The following is an 18,570-nucleotide window of genomic DNA, read 5'->3' as shown; positions in this document are numbered from 1 at the left end:
TCTTTAAATGCATTGTTCAATTCTTCCTGCTCCACATTACCACATATTCTGTATGTAAATAAACTCTGCCATGAATTTTTCTCTAATAAAATATTGAGGCAAATCCTACATGAGCAGCAAGCTTCTCACCTGTAGTGCTCCTAGCTAGATTCTTTCATGCAATAAAAAGGAGAAATTTTGCTACAAGACATCGTAACAAGAGAGAAGCCACATTTGCACGCAAAGAGACCCAAATGCCCTCGTGGTAGTCCTAAACTTGACAGGGATCTGTATTTTTTGTTCCTATAGTCGGAACTTCCGGTAGGCTCTGGAAGTTCTGCTTAAAAACACTGGAGGTTCCAATTAGGTAGGAAAGGCCCACGAAGGGAAAACAACTCACAAGCACAACTTTAATTCACTAGCTACAACTAGCAACATGAAAACTAAAGAAGCAGGAAACTAGCGAGCTAGCTAGCACAAAACAATTAGCACACGATACAAATGATTATGCACAAAAGAAAAGAGGGATAAAGGAGAAGACAACTGATTTTTCACCGAACTTCGGATTCCAAATTATCCTTCGTTTCCGTTGAGGGACTCCAAAAAGTCAGGTTTCTTTAACTCCAAATTAATCTCACAAAGCAACAACAAAGATCAAGCTCGGTATCTACTCAAGCCACCTCTTTTCCTTTTAGAGAGATAAAGTAATCCTTCACAAACTTCACCGGCGCTCGTGAGCGACACCTCACTAGCTAGCGAACAGGAGAACCTCAAAGAGTAACAAATACAGTGACAAACGAGCTCGATGCCAATCTTGAGTGCCCAAGATAAAAGCTAGCCTAGTCTCTCATGCACTCACTTCCAAATCTCTCTACACCAATCCCTAAAGAGGAAGCACTAGAGGTAGAACTAGCTAGATAGGTAGAATACGACGCCCCGCAAATAATTGAGAAAAAGAAAAAGAAGAGAGCAAAGCTCAGCCCAGCCCAACAGCAAGAAGAGCAAAGCTAAGCTAGCAGCACAGCCCAACAGCAGAAGCAAAACGCAGCCTAGTACTGCACTGTACTGTAGCAGCCGGGCACTGTATAGTGGCCACATTTGTTACTGTAGTAAAAGTTGGCCCACCTCGCCCAACCTAAGAGAGTTTGCTCTGCTTAGAGCAATGGAATAATCTGTGACCCTCAAAAGTGATTGAAATCTAATCTGTGACCCTAAACCAGAAAACCGGATATCTTAACCCCCAAACTATGAAAACCGGTGCAATTTGACTTTCTTGGCGGTTTTGGAGGGCGGTTTCGCTGACGTGGCGCTGATGTGATGGTATTAACCGGGTTTCCTTTACGCGTGGCGTTTAGGTGGCATTTAGAATTAAAAAATATATGTGGGACCATTTGTCATTGACACCAAAAATAGATTGTGGGACCCATGTGACCCTTCTCTCTCCCCTCCCTCAGTTCCTTCTCTCTCCCCGCCGCTCCCTCTCTCTCTCTCCCGCGGCGGGCGGAGACGGCGGCGAGCGGTGAAGACGGCGGCGAGCGGCGGCCTGTGAGTGGAGGTGGCGCCCGGGCTGAGCTCCACAGCGGCGAAGACAGAGAAGACCACAGCGGCGGCGGCGGGAGGCACACGCTGCGCGGTATGGCGAGCTCGGCCGCCGCCGACCAGGTCTTCGACGCCATAACCGGCGGCGGCGCCGGGAGGGCGGCGACTCGTGGCAGTGGGCGGCTGAGGGGAACCGGCGGCGGTGCGAGCGGCGGCTGAGGGACGAGGGCCGGCGGGTGGGTGAGGGCGGCGGCAGCTTGTGGCAGTGGAAGGACGTGGGGAGCCGGTGGCAGCGGGAGGGTGGGCGGGCGAGGGCGGCGGCGGCTAGTGGCAGAGGGAGGACGAGGGGAAGCGGCGGCGGCGGCGACCGGATCATGGCGCTTCTCTTCTCGGTGGACGGCCGCGTAGGGGGAGTGATAGCGTGAGGCGACCTTCTCGGCGGCGTGCTCTCCCTCATCCCTCTCCTCAAGTTGTTCCGCCTCGCCGTGGGGCCGCACGGTTTCGAAGTCGCCGCCGCGGCGTGCTTCTCCCGCCCACCGCCGTTCTCCTCGTCCTCCCACTGCCGCAAGCCGCCGCCGCCCTCCCGTTGCCGCCCACCGCCGTCGCCCGCGGGCTGCCACAACCGCCGCTCCAGCTAGCTCCTGTCACCACCGCCGCTCGCTCCCTGCCGACAGCCGTAGGGGAGAAAGAGAAAGAAAGAGAGAAGGGAGGGGAGAAGATGGCATGTGGGGCCCACATGTCAGTGGGCCCCACAATTGTGGGTGTGAATGACAAACGGGTCCCACGTATAACTTTTTAATTGAAATGCCACCTAAGCGCTACGTCAGCACACAGACTGGGTCAATACCGCCACGTCAGCGAAACCACCCTCCAAAACTGCCTAGGGAGTCAAATTGCACCGGTTTTCATAGTTTGGGGGTCAAAGATATCCGGTTTTGTGGTTTAGGGTCACGGATTAGATTTCAATCACTTTTGAGGGTCACCAAATGAACTTATTCCTAGAGCAATTAACTATTCCCTCCGTTTCAAGTTAGAAGACGTTTTGACTTTGGTAAAAGTCAAACTACTATATGTTTGTTTTATTTTGTAGAAAAAAGTAGTAATATTTTTCACTCAAGACTAATATATTATAAAAATTTATTCAATTATAGATTTAATGAAACTATACTGGTGTTGTAAATATTACTACTTTTTTCTATAGAGTTAGTCAAACTTATAGTACTTTGACTTTGACTAAAGTCAAAACGTCTTATAACCTGGAACGGAGGGAGTACCGTTCGGACTTTTTTTTTCGTGAAGAAAGAACAAAACGCAATAGAGTTAGAAATGTACGTATAGTGAGTTGGACCTAGAACTGTTTTCAAACCCTAGGCATGGAAGAAGTCTAGAAAGGCATGAATTAAGGTCTTATTCGGTTTGAAGGAAAAACAAAGGTTTTGGATCCTAAGGATTAATTCCTACATGTGCCATTCGGCTTATAGGAATGAGGAATAGGAAACCAAAGGAATTTTTCTTTTCCATTCAAGTTGTAGAGAGAAAACATAGAAAAAATTTTATCCACTCAAACCTTTTGGAAAAATTCCTATGAATTGATGCGTGCATACATTTCTATTCCTCCACTTTTCCTATTCCTATGAGTTGAAATTCCTCTAAACCGAACAAGCCCTAAGGTTTCACATGTAGAGAACAACCAACCATTCAAAAAGGAGGTAGGTGAAGTTAATATAAATACTCTCATGCACTTTCATTAGCCACATCGACCGAAGCCACCTTCATCTTTGGGTCTTCATCTTTGGGTAGCAGTAATAGTCTAAGTCTTTATAGTCGTCAGCTCAACCTCTGTTGCCTCTGTCTTAGCTGGAGTAGTCTCCACTGACTCTACCTTCTTCGCCTTAGTTTCAACCAACACATGAGAGTGACCTCAACACTTGGTGTGGAGAAGGGGCATAGGAGGTATATGAGGATTGGAGTGGGCCTAGGATTGGGCCACGACCAGGGATGACCTATTATAACGTGGGTTGTGAACATTATTTACATGATGGGAAAATAGACTTTTGCAGCAGAGATTGAATCCCAAGCCGCGAGCCATGACTTGGGTAGCCCAAGGCCTATGTATTCAGCTGCATGAGGATCATCACAAGATTTGGAGGACATTGCATCGCATTTGAGAAAGTTGACAATGATGTACAGTTGGAGCGGTGATGGTGGCGTGCAAAGAGGGTAGTGATAGCTCATGGATGATGAGGGGGTTGACTATGTGCTAGACTAGAGAAGACTCGTAGTGAGCCAAGAGATTGGGTAGGGGCAGAAGACGAGGAAGCGCTAGTGGTGGTAAGAACACGAGCGAGACAACCGCACTAGAGTTAAACCGGTTAAGGCATTTGGGAGCGTTCAAATATCGGAAACACATGAATTCACTGATAATAGAGACCCACACGTTAGTATTGGAGTACCATTGCCTTCTTCTGAAAAATTGTTTAGCATTTTATTATTTTAAATAGCATGACGTGTAAAGGAAACATTGCACTAGTCATACCATAATGATATTAAAAAAATGAATTTATTATGCATACGACCCAACCGTTTGACTCACATAATAGTGAATCAAATCATCAGTTGCAACAACTACAATGTATATGAATATGCTCTTTTTGATTGATATATGGTTACATGTCTTTAGTTGTATATGAGTTGTACAACTAGATCGTACGTATTTTAAAAAAAAATTGAAAAGAAAAAGAAAATCCAATAGCAAGAAAGCAACCAACAACCAAGCAAGCAATTGCTTTTGCTAAAGCCACGCAAGCAAACCCAGCTGGCCTGGCCATACATACAAAGTGACCAGGTGAGTCAGAGTGTCAGACAGACGGGTGGGCAACTGGGGCGACGATGCTGACCGTGGCGGCTTCCGCACTCCTCCGCAACAACAAAAAATCCACCGCCGCGGCCTGCTTCTCCCTTGCTATGCCCTTCCTCCTCTCCTCCCCCACCCCTCCTCCTCCCCCACCTCACTCCTCTCTCCCCCGGAGCCCTAGCCCTCGCCCTCGCCTCCCGCTCCCGCCACCCCGCCGCGCCGCCCTCATCACCGCCGCGCAGGACCCTCGGTGGCGGCGGGCCATGGCGTCGCTGGCCGTCTCGGCGTCCGCGTCGGCGTCGGGGGAGGAGGTGACGCACCTCGCGCAGCGGGAGGCGGCGGAGATCGACGAGCAGCTCATGGGCCCGCTCGGCTTCAGCGTCGACCAGCTCATGGTCCGGTACTCCTCCCTCCCTCCCCCGGCCTCCACTCGGCTTCTCTGACTCATCCATCCCTTGGGTTTGGTGTGTGTGTGCAGGAGCTTGCGGGGCTTAGCGTTGCGGCGGCGGTTGTGGAGGTAAAGGCACCCGCTCAGAGGCTTTGTTTCCCCCGATTTGGGTGATGATGTTTACTGTGTGATGGGTTTCAGTACCTTTCAATTTTGGTTGCTGTGGCGGTTTCAATCGTTTCTTGCTACTTATTTGGCCACTACAGGAGCAACTGTTCATGGTCATTATGGACAAAACCTTTACAAAGGGGATAGGCTAGGCTGTGTTTAGTTCCACCGGCAAAAAAAATTTGCTGGGCCACATCAGATATACGGACACACATTTGAAGTATTAAACGTAGACTAATAACAAAACAAATTACATAATCCATATGTAAACTGCGAGACGAATTTATTAAGCCTAATTAATCCGTCATTAGCAAATGTTTACTGTAGCACCAGATTGTCAGATCATGGCGCAATTAGGCTTAAAAGATTCGTCTCGCAATTTACACGCAATCTGTGTAATTAGTTTTTTTTTGTCAATATTTAATACTCCGTACATGTTTCCAAACGTTCGATGTGACGGGGCAAAAAAATTTGCCGGTGGATCTAAACACCCCCTTAGTTACGTTTATATACGAGAAAGCGATATCTAGTGACATAACGCAAGGTCTTCCAAAAGTAGAACAAATCTTCAAAGCGCGTTCAATTGATTCACTATCGCTGAATCTCGAAAGGAATTTGTGCTCCCAATACGTAACTGCCTTACCTGAATGTGTTGATATTATGCTGGAGTATTGTGTTTCTTCAAGACGTGGTAGTTTGATTAATAAGCATGTAAATTAGCGACTCTAATCAGCAACGAGGAGTTGCACAACTTTTTGGCTTCGTTACTGTAGCTGGTGTACTCGTGCTCTGCAGTTTTGTTTCAAGATTTTTTTAAAAAATCATGCATATAATCATCTAGGTTGGAATGCAGCACTACCGCATTATCATGCTGTTTCCTGTTGTTGCTGAACATGATGAGAAATGCAACTAATCATCTTGTGCCTGGCTGTCTGCTGTCAAAGAATGGACTAGCCAATACAGCAATGAAGTGATTTAACTGTTTAATAGGTTTGTGTAATTCCACTTACTTTGAGTAGAGAAAATGAAATCTGGTCAGACCTAAAAAAATGGAACTGTCATCATGTGGTTCACATTTTTCTTTCTTTGGATTTCCTTCTTGTACCTGTTTGTTACTGTTATGAGTCTTAATTAGTGATACTTTATTGTATTGACCCCCCAAAAATAATCACAGGTTTACAAGTTGGGTGAACATACAAGGGTGCTAGTAATCTGTGGTCCAGGAAATAATGGTGGTGATGGTCTGGTAGCTGCTCGTCATCTTCATCACTTTGGGTACAAGCCTTCTGTATGTTATCCAAAACGCACGCCCAAGCCTCTGTATTCTGGCCTTTGTACTCAGGTAAACTGATATATCCTGTTCCATTTTCTTGGCGTGCCAAATGCTTACTCTTTTCCAATATAATTCGAGCCACTCTTTTGTTTCAGCTTGAATCACTAACAATCCCTTTCGTTCCTGTTGAAGACCTACCTGCAAATTTATCGGAGGAGTTTGACATCATTATTGATGCAATGTTTGGTTTTTCGTTTCATGGTATGTGCATGCTATCCAATATCTTATCATAATCATAGTAATTTTGATGTGAAGCTGGTACTAGTGAACTGATCAGTGCCTGCTACTTATATATTTATTCCTTATGAATATTCTATATGATGTGATTTGTAAAGTAAGGCCATAGATTCTCTGTTAGACTGTAGTGTGGTAGTCTCTTTATCAACAGGAACTTAGGAATGAAACAAGTGAGAATTGATGTAGCTCAACTGTGGTACGAATAACAGCTGATGTCATGTAATATATTACTAGTTCTTTTGTCGCAAATTGTATTTGAGACTTTGTTAAATATACTGTATCGATCTTGTTATATGTCAAGTTTTTTTTTTTCTTTTGAGAATGGGACAATTGACAGATTTGTATGAGTGAACAACTAAGGCATAGTTTACTGCACTGTTTTACTAAAGCAAGAATGATTTGTGCATTAAGATAATGCTGCCAATGCTATCATTTGGATTAAATTGGATTGGATTGAGCCCAGACCCCAGAGTTAGCCCCCATTGCATTTGCAACGCAGGAATTTATAGGATTAATTCACAAGAATCATTTCATGTACCACATGAATTGAGAAAAGGCCTTAAGTTCCAAAAGGGTTTTCAGTGAGTCTGTTCCTGAGCTCAGTGATGCTTTCATTTATTTTAGCTTTTTTTTTCTTTTGGGAAATATGAATGCAGGAACACCAAGACCACCATTTGATGATCTTATCAACAGGCTTGTTTCACTGAGTGCTATTGATAATTCTGCTAAAAGACCAGCAATTGTTTCTGTTGATATCCCTTCGGGGTGGCACGTTGAAGAGGGAGATATCAATGGAGGAGGGTTTAAACCTGATATGCTGGTTAGCAACTTAGCATCCTTTTCAGAAGCTTTCTGGATTTGAATCAATATAGTAGTATAAGATATTGCTGTTTGAACATGCAAATTTCATTTGTAATGCGATTTATGGTGTGCCTAGGTATCATTGACTGCACCAAAGCTCTGTGCAAAAAAATTTACCGGTCCACACCATTTTCTTGGGGGTAGATTTGTTCCCCCACCTATTGTGAGCAAATATAAGCTTCATCTTCCTCCATATCCCGGTACCTCAATGTGTGTGAGAATTGGAAAAGCTCCATCTGTTGACATTTCATCTCTAAGAGAAAATTACATCTCCCCTGAACTTCTCGAGAATCAGGTGATGCCTGATCCATTTGATCAGGTACTATCAAACTGAAAGAATTTTGAATTTATTCATCTTATACATTAGTAAAGTATTGTTCTTCTGAATGGGATGAATGTTTTATTTGATTTGCTTGTAGTTCGTTAGATGGTTTGATGAAGCTGTTACTGCTGGTCTACGTGAACCAAATGCTATGGCTTTAACAACTGCCGATAAGGAGGGAAAACCGTATGCCTCCTTTTCGTTAAATGTTCCTTTCAGATCAGCAAGCTAGTTTCCCCTCTTTATGTCAGAATGATAATTTTAGTGGACATCTGTGTGCAGTTCGTCAAGAATGGTTCTTTTAAAGGGTGTTGATAAGCAGGGATTTGTTTGGTAAATACAAGTGATTACTTAAACAATTTCTCGCTGTTAGTCCAAGTTTCTCTGGAACTACTGACTTGTGATTCTGCTGGGCCTTGTACAGGTATACAAATTATGGTAGCCAGAAGGCACATGATTTATCTGAGAATCCAAATGCCGCTCTGCTTTTCTACTGGAATGAGATGAACCGGCAGGTGATTTTACCAATCCTATGCTAAATTGTGTTATCTGTAGTACTATCTAATAGCAAGAGGATTAAACACCTTTCCAACATGTAATACAAAACAAATTCACTAGCGTAATCAATGACCGTCAACAGAATGTTGCTCTTTGTATTCTGCAGTTTTTGCTATTTTTGTATCTTGCCATGTCAATTTGTTGTTCTGCAATCAACAATCATTTGACTAGGTTTTAAGTTTCTGTTCCATCTGATTTGTAGCATCAATTATTGAACACTGTGTATTCATTTGTTAAGTAATATGCAATGAGCCGTGTTTCAAACCAGGGCAAAGAAAATACCATGTTGCTTTATATTGCAAACTCGATTCAGCTGATGCCTGGTATTTATTGTCATGCAGGTAAGAGTAGAAGGTTCTGTTCAGAAGGTTCCAGAAGAAGAATCTGAGAAGTATTTCCACAGCCGCCCACGAGGGAGTCAACTTGGTGCAATAGTCAGCAAGCAGGTACTGTTATTGGCTTATTGCTGTTTAGTACAAAAACTTATGGTTCCCACATGTTTTACTCAAAGATCAAATGAAAGTATAACATGCTTCAAAATGAAATGAAAATCGATAATACCTATGCTATTTTCTAGAGCACTATCATTCCTGGAAGGGAAGTTCTTCAGCAGGCGTACAAGGAATTGGAACAAAAGTATTCTGATGGGTGAGTTTGACATGCCAGTTATTTCCATACTTGGTATTAGTACATTATTTTTCTCATTCTATTGGACATTGGCATGAACTATTCACTTTGGTTATGTTTTTCTCGGGCAGTTTACTTTTGAGTTATCAAATTACTTCAGAATTTAAGTCATATGATACTTTTGACTACTTTCACCATACAGTAGCCTGAAGTTCAATAAAAATGAGCTCCTGGCATTGATAAACCCAGATTTATGGATAGTAACCATTAAAATCAAGGTGCTGATAGTTATTTGTAACCATGAACCTATCAAGCATCATAACTGCACTTTCCTGTTGTTGTCCTTTGTCACATTGGATATACAAAGTTTGTGATGGAATGATCCTCCTGTTGGAAACTTGGAGCTGCAGCACATTGTTTTTGTCCCTCTCTGTATAGAGTGGAAAACTGGAAAGGGAAGGAAAGGAAATTAATTGAAAGTGGAATTTCTTGAAGTCTCGACCACCAGTGTTTTGTTATTTATTGGTGTATAGTTTCTATGATTACCTATGTAGTTAGATACCGATGCATATCAAAACACTTACTTAGGAAGTTTAAGTAGGGTAGCTACTAAGTCCTGAATCTTTGCTATGTATTTTACGAAGTCTTCATATAATTGCCCCTGTGTCGTTGATCTGCAGCAGCGTGATCCCAAAACCTGATTACTGGGGTGGGTACAGATTAACACCAAAACTTTTTGAGTTCTGGCAAGGCCAACAGTCTCGACTGCATGACCGGTATGTTTCATACAGCCATTATATTTTTCTCTCTTATTTATTTAGACAACATAGCTATTAACTCGTAATATCTTGATGCAAACAGGCTTCAGTATTCACTGCGAGAAGTAGATAGGAGCACGGTATGGCACATCGAGAGGTTGTCCCCTTGACTAGTAACCCCATCCCAGCTCTTTGGTAATAAAAAGGATCTCATCTTATTATCAAGAATCAAATCTTATCCCAGCTGCAAGGAGTCCCAATTGCTCGATGATGTTAGTGCCATGATTAGGTCGCGTGTTTGAGACTGTGAGTGCCTGAAGCTCTGCTTTTCGACATGCCCTTCACACATGTGATGTTCTCTGAAGCACAGAGTGGATGAATCCATGAAGGCCCTTCTCTTGGCCATAAGATTTTTCTGTAAATGCCATTAAATTTTAACCGTCCTGTAGAAAGAATTATGATGAGAATCTCATTATCTCAGCCTGGAGAAGACTGTTGGACATAGGTCGACGTCGTAGTATATCGAAGAAATAATGTTCTGGGAGGAAATAAGTATTTATCAGCATCAAGCATATAAGTCAATAAAGTTGTGTGCTGCAATGGCATTGTCTGCTTTACCAGTTTGCTGCTAGCTAATAGGGCTTTGCGTGTTGCGTCTGTGCCTATTATGATAGATAAGGTTGTATGTTTTGGGTCATTCACTCTGGTGTAAGCATCGTCGTGCAGTTGCACAATCACTGAGATTACTAGTAACTCTGGCAAGTTTGGTAGTATTGGAGGTATTGAGATTACAAGAACGTCGAATGTATAGCGGGGTTCATTTCAGATTGTAGGTAGATGAACAAGCTACTTATTAGTTTTGATGAAGATCTCTCAATGCTGGTATGTACGGTCTCAAACCTGACCAAACTTGCACATGAGCTTTATCAATGCGGGAGGTGTAGTCGGTGGACTCATTATGGGTATAGGAGGAGGGGGAAATGATGGCAAGGCTGCTGGCATGGCGAGTGAGGGAGAAGGCCAGAAGTGTGAACCGGTTGAGGCTGTTGAACCAAAGTTAAACGCCTATTTATATTTCGTTCAAACACAGCACAAACATACAATCGTTTATATACACATGCGTGCGTGCACCCTAACGTTATTGTTTTTTTTAATGGTTAGGTTGTTGCCGATGTTTTGTATAAAGAAGTTGTTCCATTTCGCATAGTTAATTATAAAAAACCATGACTACAATGGATAAAAAACTGCAAACCTAAACTAGAAGGCTACGAAAAAAACAGAACAGTCAGGTTCAACATTTAGCAAACGCTATTCACTACAAGATTTGCAAAACCAAGTAGCAAGCTAGAAGATCAAATAAGGCTCACCCGCGTGGGTAGATAAGCAATGTTATCATCATCACACCATCATGGGCGACCGCATCTTCTAGGAAATGCCAGGGTCAGGGAAGCCTTGGTGACCAACAAGTTTGCTACCCCACGCTAAAGCAAAATCTCAAAGGGCGAGGTCCTACTTGGGTCATCATTGCCAAGAACCCTACTATTATTGTCTTTATGAAAACCTCGAGACTTAGCCATATATCTTAAATTAACAAAGTCATCACATACATATGCACGACGTTTATCACTATAAGAATATTTGCCATAAATACAAGCACAAATATTAATCAAAGACTTAAACCACCCAAGGAAACAGGTTCCACCCCAAGATATATAACCAACTTATCTATACTAAATTCAAGATTATCTATAGTTTTTTTCTCAATAAAACTCAAGTGGAAATGATATTTTAGTAGGTAAAATATGCTCTACAAAATGAGTGCCTTTTAAGGCCATGTTCTAAAGAGTTAACTGAGCTTAGCTGCTACTCTTTTCAAACTGCTAAACAATATGTTTCATGCGAAATCTTTCTATACAGAGGATACTTTTAAAAAATCAATAAATTTATTTTTTAAGTTTTTAATAATTAATAGTTAATTAATCACATGTTAATTACCTTTCTCGTTTTACATGCAACTAATCCTCCAAAAAAAACATGGTCTAAGTATCCTAGAGCTAATAGGCAATAAGTAAATAGCACTAATAATTTTTAAATTGTTAGATTACGATAACCAAAAAAGTTTTATAGTTTGACAAGTTTATAGAAAAATATAGCAATATTTTCAACATAAAACAATCATATTATCAAAATTTATTCAATTTAATATTTAATTAAACTAATTTGGTATTGTAAATGTTATTAAATTTTATATAAAATTGATCAAACCTAAAGAATTTTAACTAGAAAAATCAAAATGACTTATAATACGAAAAAGAGGGAGTACGTTTAAGACATAGCACATTGTGTCAATACATCATCCTTATTTATGAAATATTTCAAATAAGATGTGTTAAATTTAAGGTAGTAAATACTTGTAAATGGAAGTAGTAACGTGTTATTCCCTCCATTTTTTAATGGGTTAATTAGATCCATGCCATTGCAATTTTGTCTAATTGAAAAAAATACCACTACTATTCACGATATCGGTTGGGTGCCATTGGTATTTTGCAAAATTTGAATCAAGCCATTACATACGTCTCGGACACAGTTAGATCAGGTTCGTATGTAACATATTTTCGTGTAGACCAAAATACCCACATCCCTTAGAGGCTGACAGTGGGACCCACCTTGTCATACTTCTCTTCCTCAGGTCGTGTTTAGTTCACCCCCAACTGCTAACTTTCCATCACATCACATCACATCCAAAATTTTCCTACACACATAAACTTCCAACTTTTTTTTCCAAACTTCCAACTTTCCCCAAACTTCCAACTTTTTTCAGGAACTAAACACAGCCTTAGCCCCTCTCTAGCTCGACGAGGCCGGTGGCTTGTCGGGAGCTCAACCAAGCTGGCGGCAGGACAAGAAGTGGATGGCCTCGTCGTTGCCACCGGACAAGCTGACGATGCACTTTGTTTTCATACTCTATGAGAGCCTTTGGATTGTCTTCATTTCCACTGGTTGGATCATTGTAGTCAAACAGCTTTTCGATATGAATTAGTATGATAGATAGATCCCCATTTGGTTTCCAATTCAGATCAGTGGATTGTTGCCCTGGCTGGTTTGTGTCAATGTTCCACTCTATGATCTTTGGGATAAGATCACAGTTTGTTGTCCATGCCGCCAATCTAAACATTGAAAGATCCTGGATATGGTGCTCTTCATACAGTTCTTCGATTCTGCAACAGTTGTCGAGCAACTCTATTATAGCCTCTTTGTTCCATTGTTCAGGTGGCACTCCTTCTAATGCTAGTATCACCCTTTGACGTAGTGGACTGATGGTACTGTCGAAGTTCATTTTGAAAGGCTGAAATTCAAGCTTTGTTGTTCTGAATGTGTATGTTTTTTGGTTCAGTGCTTTCTCATATTGTTCTTCTTGCTGGTCATGATCCATAAAAGTGGCAATATATATCCGATGACGGAATGGAAGCAAGGCAAAATCATCAACCTGGCAGTCACAGACAAAACCTAGCATCGCTGATATCTGGGTTGTGGTTGGATTACCAGCTCCATGGACCCTGACAACTATTGCATTCTGGTATATAATGTCGGCTAGTAATTGGGATGTCTCCTTTCTATTGGAAAATTTTGCTGCTGCTAGTGGCCGTTTCTTCACATAGGTCGATGGTTGTGTTATTGGCCTAGTAACCTCCCTGTCTTGGTTGTGTTCCATGTTGCTGCAAAAATAAAAGAAAAATATGGCTGAGAATGTGCTTGGCTTGTGCATGTAGGGAAACTGTTCTACCTATAAACAGATCTAATTTCCCTGCCATTGTATTTACTAATCGATTTGTTGTACCTATGTTTATTTGATAAGATAAGCGAGGAAAGCATAATATATGTGTAGAAATCAGTTTGGAGAATGAGATGCGGTGGCTGTGGTACCTGGTATGGATGAATATCAGAGCAGCAATAGCAATGAACCGTTCCTCTTCTGCTCAATGTAGTAGATCGCAAGCAAGAACCGAAGGAGGAAGTGAAGCTGGAAAAGAGGATGTGTTCTTGATGGAAGGAGAGAGAGAGAGAGAGAGAGAGAGAGAGAGGTCTGGCTGAGAGAACGGATAGAGGTAGAAGAAGGTTAAAGAGTGAGGATAGACAGGTTGCTAGGGTGCTAGCTATGCTGTCTTTTCAAAGTCTTTTTAAGAGAAGTGGGCAAGTGAGCAGATAGGGCATTTATGTTCTCTTCAATGTGCAGCTGGGTTGGCACATATGGTGGTTTGGAAAATGCACTGTGTTGTTTATCGTATATATGAACGCTTGGTCTAAAAGCTACCGATGTTCGTTTGAAACGTTTGAGCTATAAAGATTGGATTGAAAACTATGTGGACGAAATTGCGTGGAAACGATATATGGGCACAGAATATCAGCCATGGCAAGCAATTACGAGTTGAGAAAGCTATAATAGTTGGTCTGATCTGCTGGTATTCGGTATTATCAGGATGAATCATGATAATGTAGAATGCCAGCTATATAAATACAGGCCAAAAAATAAGAATTTTGCTTGCAAAAGGAATAATTCTAGCCTAGTTGGTTTGAGATGCATTCATCCAACATGGGAACAAAAGACTGTAGAGGTATCTTGAAAACATTAGCTAGGCATGTGCTCTGTTCAGCCTGAAGAAGTTTCTCAGAGGAATGCTGGTCTCTATGACAGCAATGCTAATCTTGGTGGCCACATATAGCTGAATATATCCAAAAAAAAAGAGCAACGATCTTTGCTGATGCGCTAGGTCTTCTTGATGGCACTGGAAATTTAGGAAAGAACATATGAGAATTGTGCAAAAGGTTTCGAGTATACAATGAAAGATAAGAATAGTAACAATACCTGCTTCCAGCAACATCATCAGTACCACCAGCATCATTGTCCTTGAACAACTTCTTAGCTGCACCGGTTCCAGGAGATGGTCTGGGCCTTTTTTTGGTGCGAGTTTTTAGATAGGTTACTATACAGACAAATAGCTCATACTTTGAAAGAGAAAGAAATCAAGTGGCTCACCTCTTTTTGTATGCCTTGGAAGTGGTGCTTTTAGCTGCAGAATCAGGAGCCTTCTGTGTAAGGCTGAGATGCTCATCATCCTATTTCCCAATATATAGAGTTAGGCTGTGTTTAGTTCAGCACAAAGTTTGGATGTTGGTTGAAATTGGAGATGATGTGACTGAAAAGTTGTGTGTGTATGACAGGTTGATGTGATGGAAAAGGACTGAAGTTTGGATCCAAACTTTGGATCTAAACACAGCCTTAGTGTGGGCAGTGAACAATTTGTATGTGCTAGAGAGCTAGGTATAGGATGCACTGACCTGGTCATAGTCTTCATTATCAGCAGCCACATCCTCTCCAGGGGTCTTTGATGCAAACTCATCGTCTATATTCTTATCTTCTTGTGTACCAGTGGATGGGCTAACCAGAGCTAGCTGAGCATCAGTAAACCCTACTGATGGAGTTTCTGTCTCTGTGTGCTGACCAACAGAAACATCCTGAGATGTAGCTGGAGATAGGGCCATGGAAGGTACCACAAAAGACGCCTGGGATCCAGATGGAGACTGTAGAAGAGCCAAGGAATAATTCTGACCTCCTTTAATAATCCTATTCACTTGGAAAGCGACAATGCCACTAGAAATTGTGTTCTCTGTAAAGCTGACATTCCAGACAAATTCTTTCTCAAGAAGATCAGTGATCTCTCTCGGTATGTGGTCCTTGCCGGTTGGATTTTCCACCACCAGTGCATCAACTGAACAACCAATGAGCCTTTGAGCCAAACGGCCAAAAACAATAAATGTAGTGTCGGCTGTATGATCGCCTGCTATCACACTCAGTTTGAACCTAAAAAATGCACTGTGACATTAGTTCTCATACATCAATGCTTATGCTGTGTGGCTTGATTAGTTCTAGTATGACTGACCTAGGTGAAGCTGAAACAACTGGTGGGCATGTGTTGTTTCCACATCTATAAGAACTTCCATATGGTTTGGTTGTCTTATTGCAAATATCACAAGCAGTATACCACCAGGAATACTCCATGTTAAGTTTTTTTTATGACCACAGTAACCAAGAACTCATGTTTCTGTTTGCATAAGATGGTGACAGTCAATACAACCTGTTATATAGTGTGAAATACAATAGGACGAACTGGATATAAGGGTTTTACCTTGAACTTAAAAGGGTGAAGTTCTCTGATCTCAGCAATTGTCTTTTCTTCACCATTGTTGTGGGCAGTAGGTCCAGCCGGCAGATCAAGCCATTTTATTGGCTCATAGCTCTCTTCAACACTATATAAAATTATATAGGTGAGATCTAGATAGAAATAAAGCAGGGTAAAACAACAGTGGGCGACGGCAAGATATGAATAATATACCTAGCAGCCAAGGATTTGGCATCTGGTGTGTCACTATTTAGGATACGGCAAGATATTTATGTACCATTTGCAGGCCGAGTTACCTGACAGAGAAACGTTTCCTGAAACAATGGTATTATGCATTATGACAATAGAAGATAAAAGCATAGCAGAAAAATGCAAGCAAAGTGTCTTGTAGATCGCTTACTTCCATGGCCTCTCACCAATGTGCCAACAAAGATAACTATCTACGGTTGATGCTTGCCTGCACTAACAATGTTATCTGCAGGAAAGCTTGTAGCCCTTTCTCTCCACAACACAATATTGGTTGTCTCATTGCTATGTTTGTGTGTATATAAAAAAATCACAGAGGGAGTGTGGTGTAGTGAGTGGTTAGTCTATAACACGAAAAAAAGCTGGCGTACTGGAATTAAGGGAGCTAGCATAGTAAAATGATATGTTAGTATTAAGGTAAATATTTTGGTGGTTGTTGGCTGACATGGATGATATAAGATGTCAGAGTTGTTAGAGAGCCTCAGAAAATTAGCTAGGAATAATATACACAATACAAATTTAGGGAAGAGATCTAACTCAGCATTGCGGATGTAGACGTTCCTTTTCAAGCTATCACCGTCTTTAATGCGTGTCTGAACGGTTGTAACAGATTATATTTCAGTGATGATTCCAATAACATCTATGATGTTGTCATAAAGAAGAGGAATCCATGTTAGCAGCAAAAAAATCATCAATGTAATATGTAACAAATCATAGGTCTAGAACTGTGGCACCTGTGAAGGAGTCTTTCCTGTCCACAAGGGAGCGTAGCTCATTAAAAGGCGTAAGGGAGTAAGCATACTGAGCAAAGTTATCTGGCACATCAACACATTCTTCTACTGTACTCCACCAAGTGAAAGTAATCGCCAGTTTGTTGTCAACTGGCCAGTAGTGCTTCGTGCAAGGTTTCACATGATAGTACGTAAGCAAGTATACCTTTCCTTCAGTGATGAGGGGCTTAAATTTCTTGTCGCATGGAGGATAAATCATAGCAGCAATGCTGGATCCCTGTTCAAACAATTATGTTACTTAATGAAAATATATATTTTGTAGTATGTTTATTATGTAAAGGTTTCAAAGAAATGACCTTTTGATCAACCAAAACCAATCCAATATGGTGCAAGTTAGTTTCATCATTTTGGTCATGGTATTCCCATAACCGTGAAATGCGTATGCGGAGAGTTGGATTCCCATCACCAAGCTCAAGGCTAGCAATCTGCAATTTGCCCATCTGCAAGAACATAAAAAAATACATTAGGTTCCAAAAGGAACCGGATTGCTGAAACACTGAAGCAGCTGAGATCAGAAGGAAATAGAGCCTAATGAACGTACAAAAGCCAAACACATGCACAACGAAGAGGGAAAAAATAAGAGTCACACAACAGCATAAAAAACTGGCAGCATGGCTGCGAGCTATGTATCAACATCCTGCAAGTGTGAAGATATAGTACCTTAGCCTTCACAATGCCATCCTGGCAATCTAATCGCAAATCATGCACAAAACCCAATCGCAGAATGTACCATAGAGCTGACAGCCTCTAGTACTTCATGGTAAATCACATTTCTGGTTTGTGAACAACATACTTCATCCTCATCCTCTATGAGTATTCTAATACCTTCCCTTGATGTTGATCTAGAAACAGCAACATATAGTTGGCCATGCGTGAAAACAGGTTTTTTTTCAAGTATACACCAACTCGTGAAAGGGTCTGTCCTTGGCTCTTGTTAATTGTCATTGCATAGCATATATGGATAGGGAATTGCCTTCTCTGAAGTGTAAAAGGCCACTTAGGGCTCGTGGTGGTAAGCGCGATTCGTGGTATGAATGTTGTCTCACCGATATTGGATCCAGTTAAAATCACACACTCTAGCAGCCTATGACCAAGGGAAGTAACCAATAACCTTGTCCCATTGCATAAACCCATGGACTGATTTAAGTTGCGTAGAAGCATAATTGTCACACCTTTTTTGAGCACAAGTTTGTGAGATGGGAAGTTGTTGACATTAATAGAATTCAAAAATTCAGGAGGGTAAAGGATATCAAAGTCAGGTAAGTGTTCACTTGATTTTGAAATTGTATCGCAGCTAAGATATTCTTTTGGCTCGCTAGGTATCATGTCAACAATACAGTCATTTATCTGATCATCCGTTGAGTTATTTGGGCAAACAATAGCTCGACATGCAAGGTAGCAATGATTTGTATAGTTATCTGTGAAGCGCGGAAATACCTCATCTATTATGGCCTTTATTTTGTCACCGGATGTTTTGATCAAAAGATAATCAGGAATATCCACCCATGTTGGTTCTGATTCACCTTTTTTTTGTCGCAGTCAACCTACCATCACCAAGCACTAGAACCCAATCACCAAAGTCCTTAAGATCTCTGCAACCTTGCTCACCAAGGTCACCGTGAAGAAGTCTCATATTGATTGTCAGTCTAAGAAGAGTAACATGTCGCCAAAGAGGAGAATTCGTAATGGATGCATCAACTATGGAGGCACGCAAACCTTTTCTTATAACT

General features: G+C 41.5%; 1 protein-coding gene and 1 pseudogene across 3 annotated transcripts; one reads left to right on the top strand and one right to left on the bottom strand.

Moving 5' to 3' along the window:
• Positions 1-4,381: 4,381 nt before the first annotated feature.
• On the top strand, positions 4,382-10,241 carry LOC127752791 (pyridoxine/pyridoxamine 5'-phosphate oxidase 1, chloroplastic). Of its 3 annotated transcripts, none has more exons than XM_052278200.1 (14): positions 4,382-4,767; positions 4,851-4,889; positions 6,103-6,270; positions 6,357-6,462; positions 7,155-7,318; positions 7,436-7,678; positions 7,779-7,867; positions 7,964-8,014; positions 8,106-8,196; positions 8,581-8,685; positions 8,817-8,887; positions 9,550-9,642; positions 9,728-9,781; positions 9,869-10,241. In XM_052278200.1, the coding sequence occupies exons 1-14, from the start codon at positions 4,408-4,410 to the stop codon at positions 9,924-9,926; spliced, it is 1,692 nt and encodes a 563-aa protein (XP_052134160.1). In that variant the 5' UTR covers positions 4,382-4,407; the 3' UTR covers positions 9,927-10,241. The 3 variants fall into 3 exon arrangements, with proteins under 3 accessions (XP_052134160.1, XP_052134159.1, XP_052134162.1); XM_052278199.1 differs by having other exon boundaries at positions 9,547-9,642; XM_052278202.1 differs by having other exon boundaries at positions 9,547-9,642; positions 9,728-10,241.
• Positions 10,242-14,389: 4,148 nt separating this feature from the next.
• On the bottom strand, positions 14,390-17,280 carry LOC127785783 (replication protein A 70 kDa DNA-binding subunit B-like; annotated as a pseudogene).
• Between the last annotated feature and the right edge of the window lie 1,290 nt (positions 17,281-18,570).

Source organism: Oryza glaberrima, chromosome 10 (genome assembly GCF_000147395.1).
Source record: "Oryza glaberrima chromosome 10, OglaRS2, whole genome shotgun sequence".
Classification (NCBI taxonomy): domain Eukaryota; kingdom Viridiplantae; phylum Streptophyta; class Magnoliopsida; order Poales; family Poaceae; genus Oryza; species Oryza glaberrima.
The sequence above is the reverse complement of the archived record's forward strand: the minus strand, read 5'-3'. Positions and strand labels throughout refer to the sequence as shown.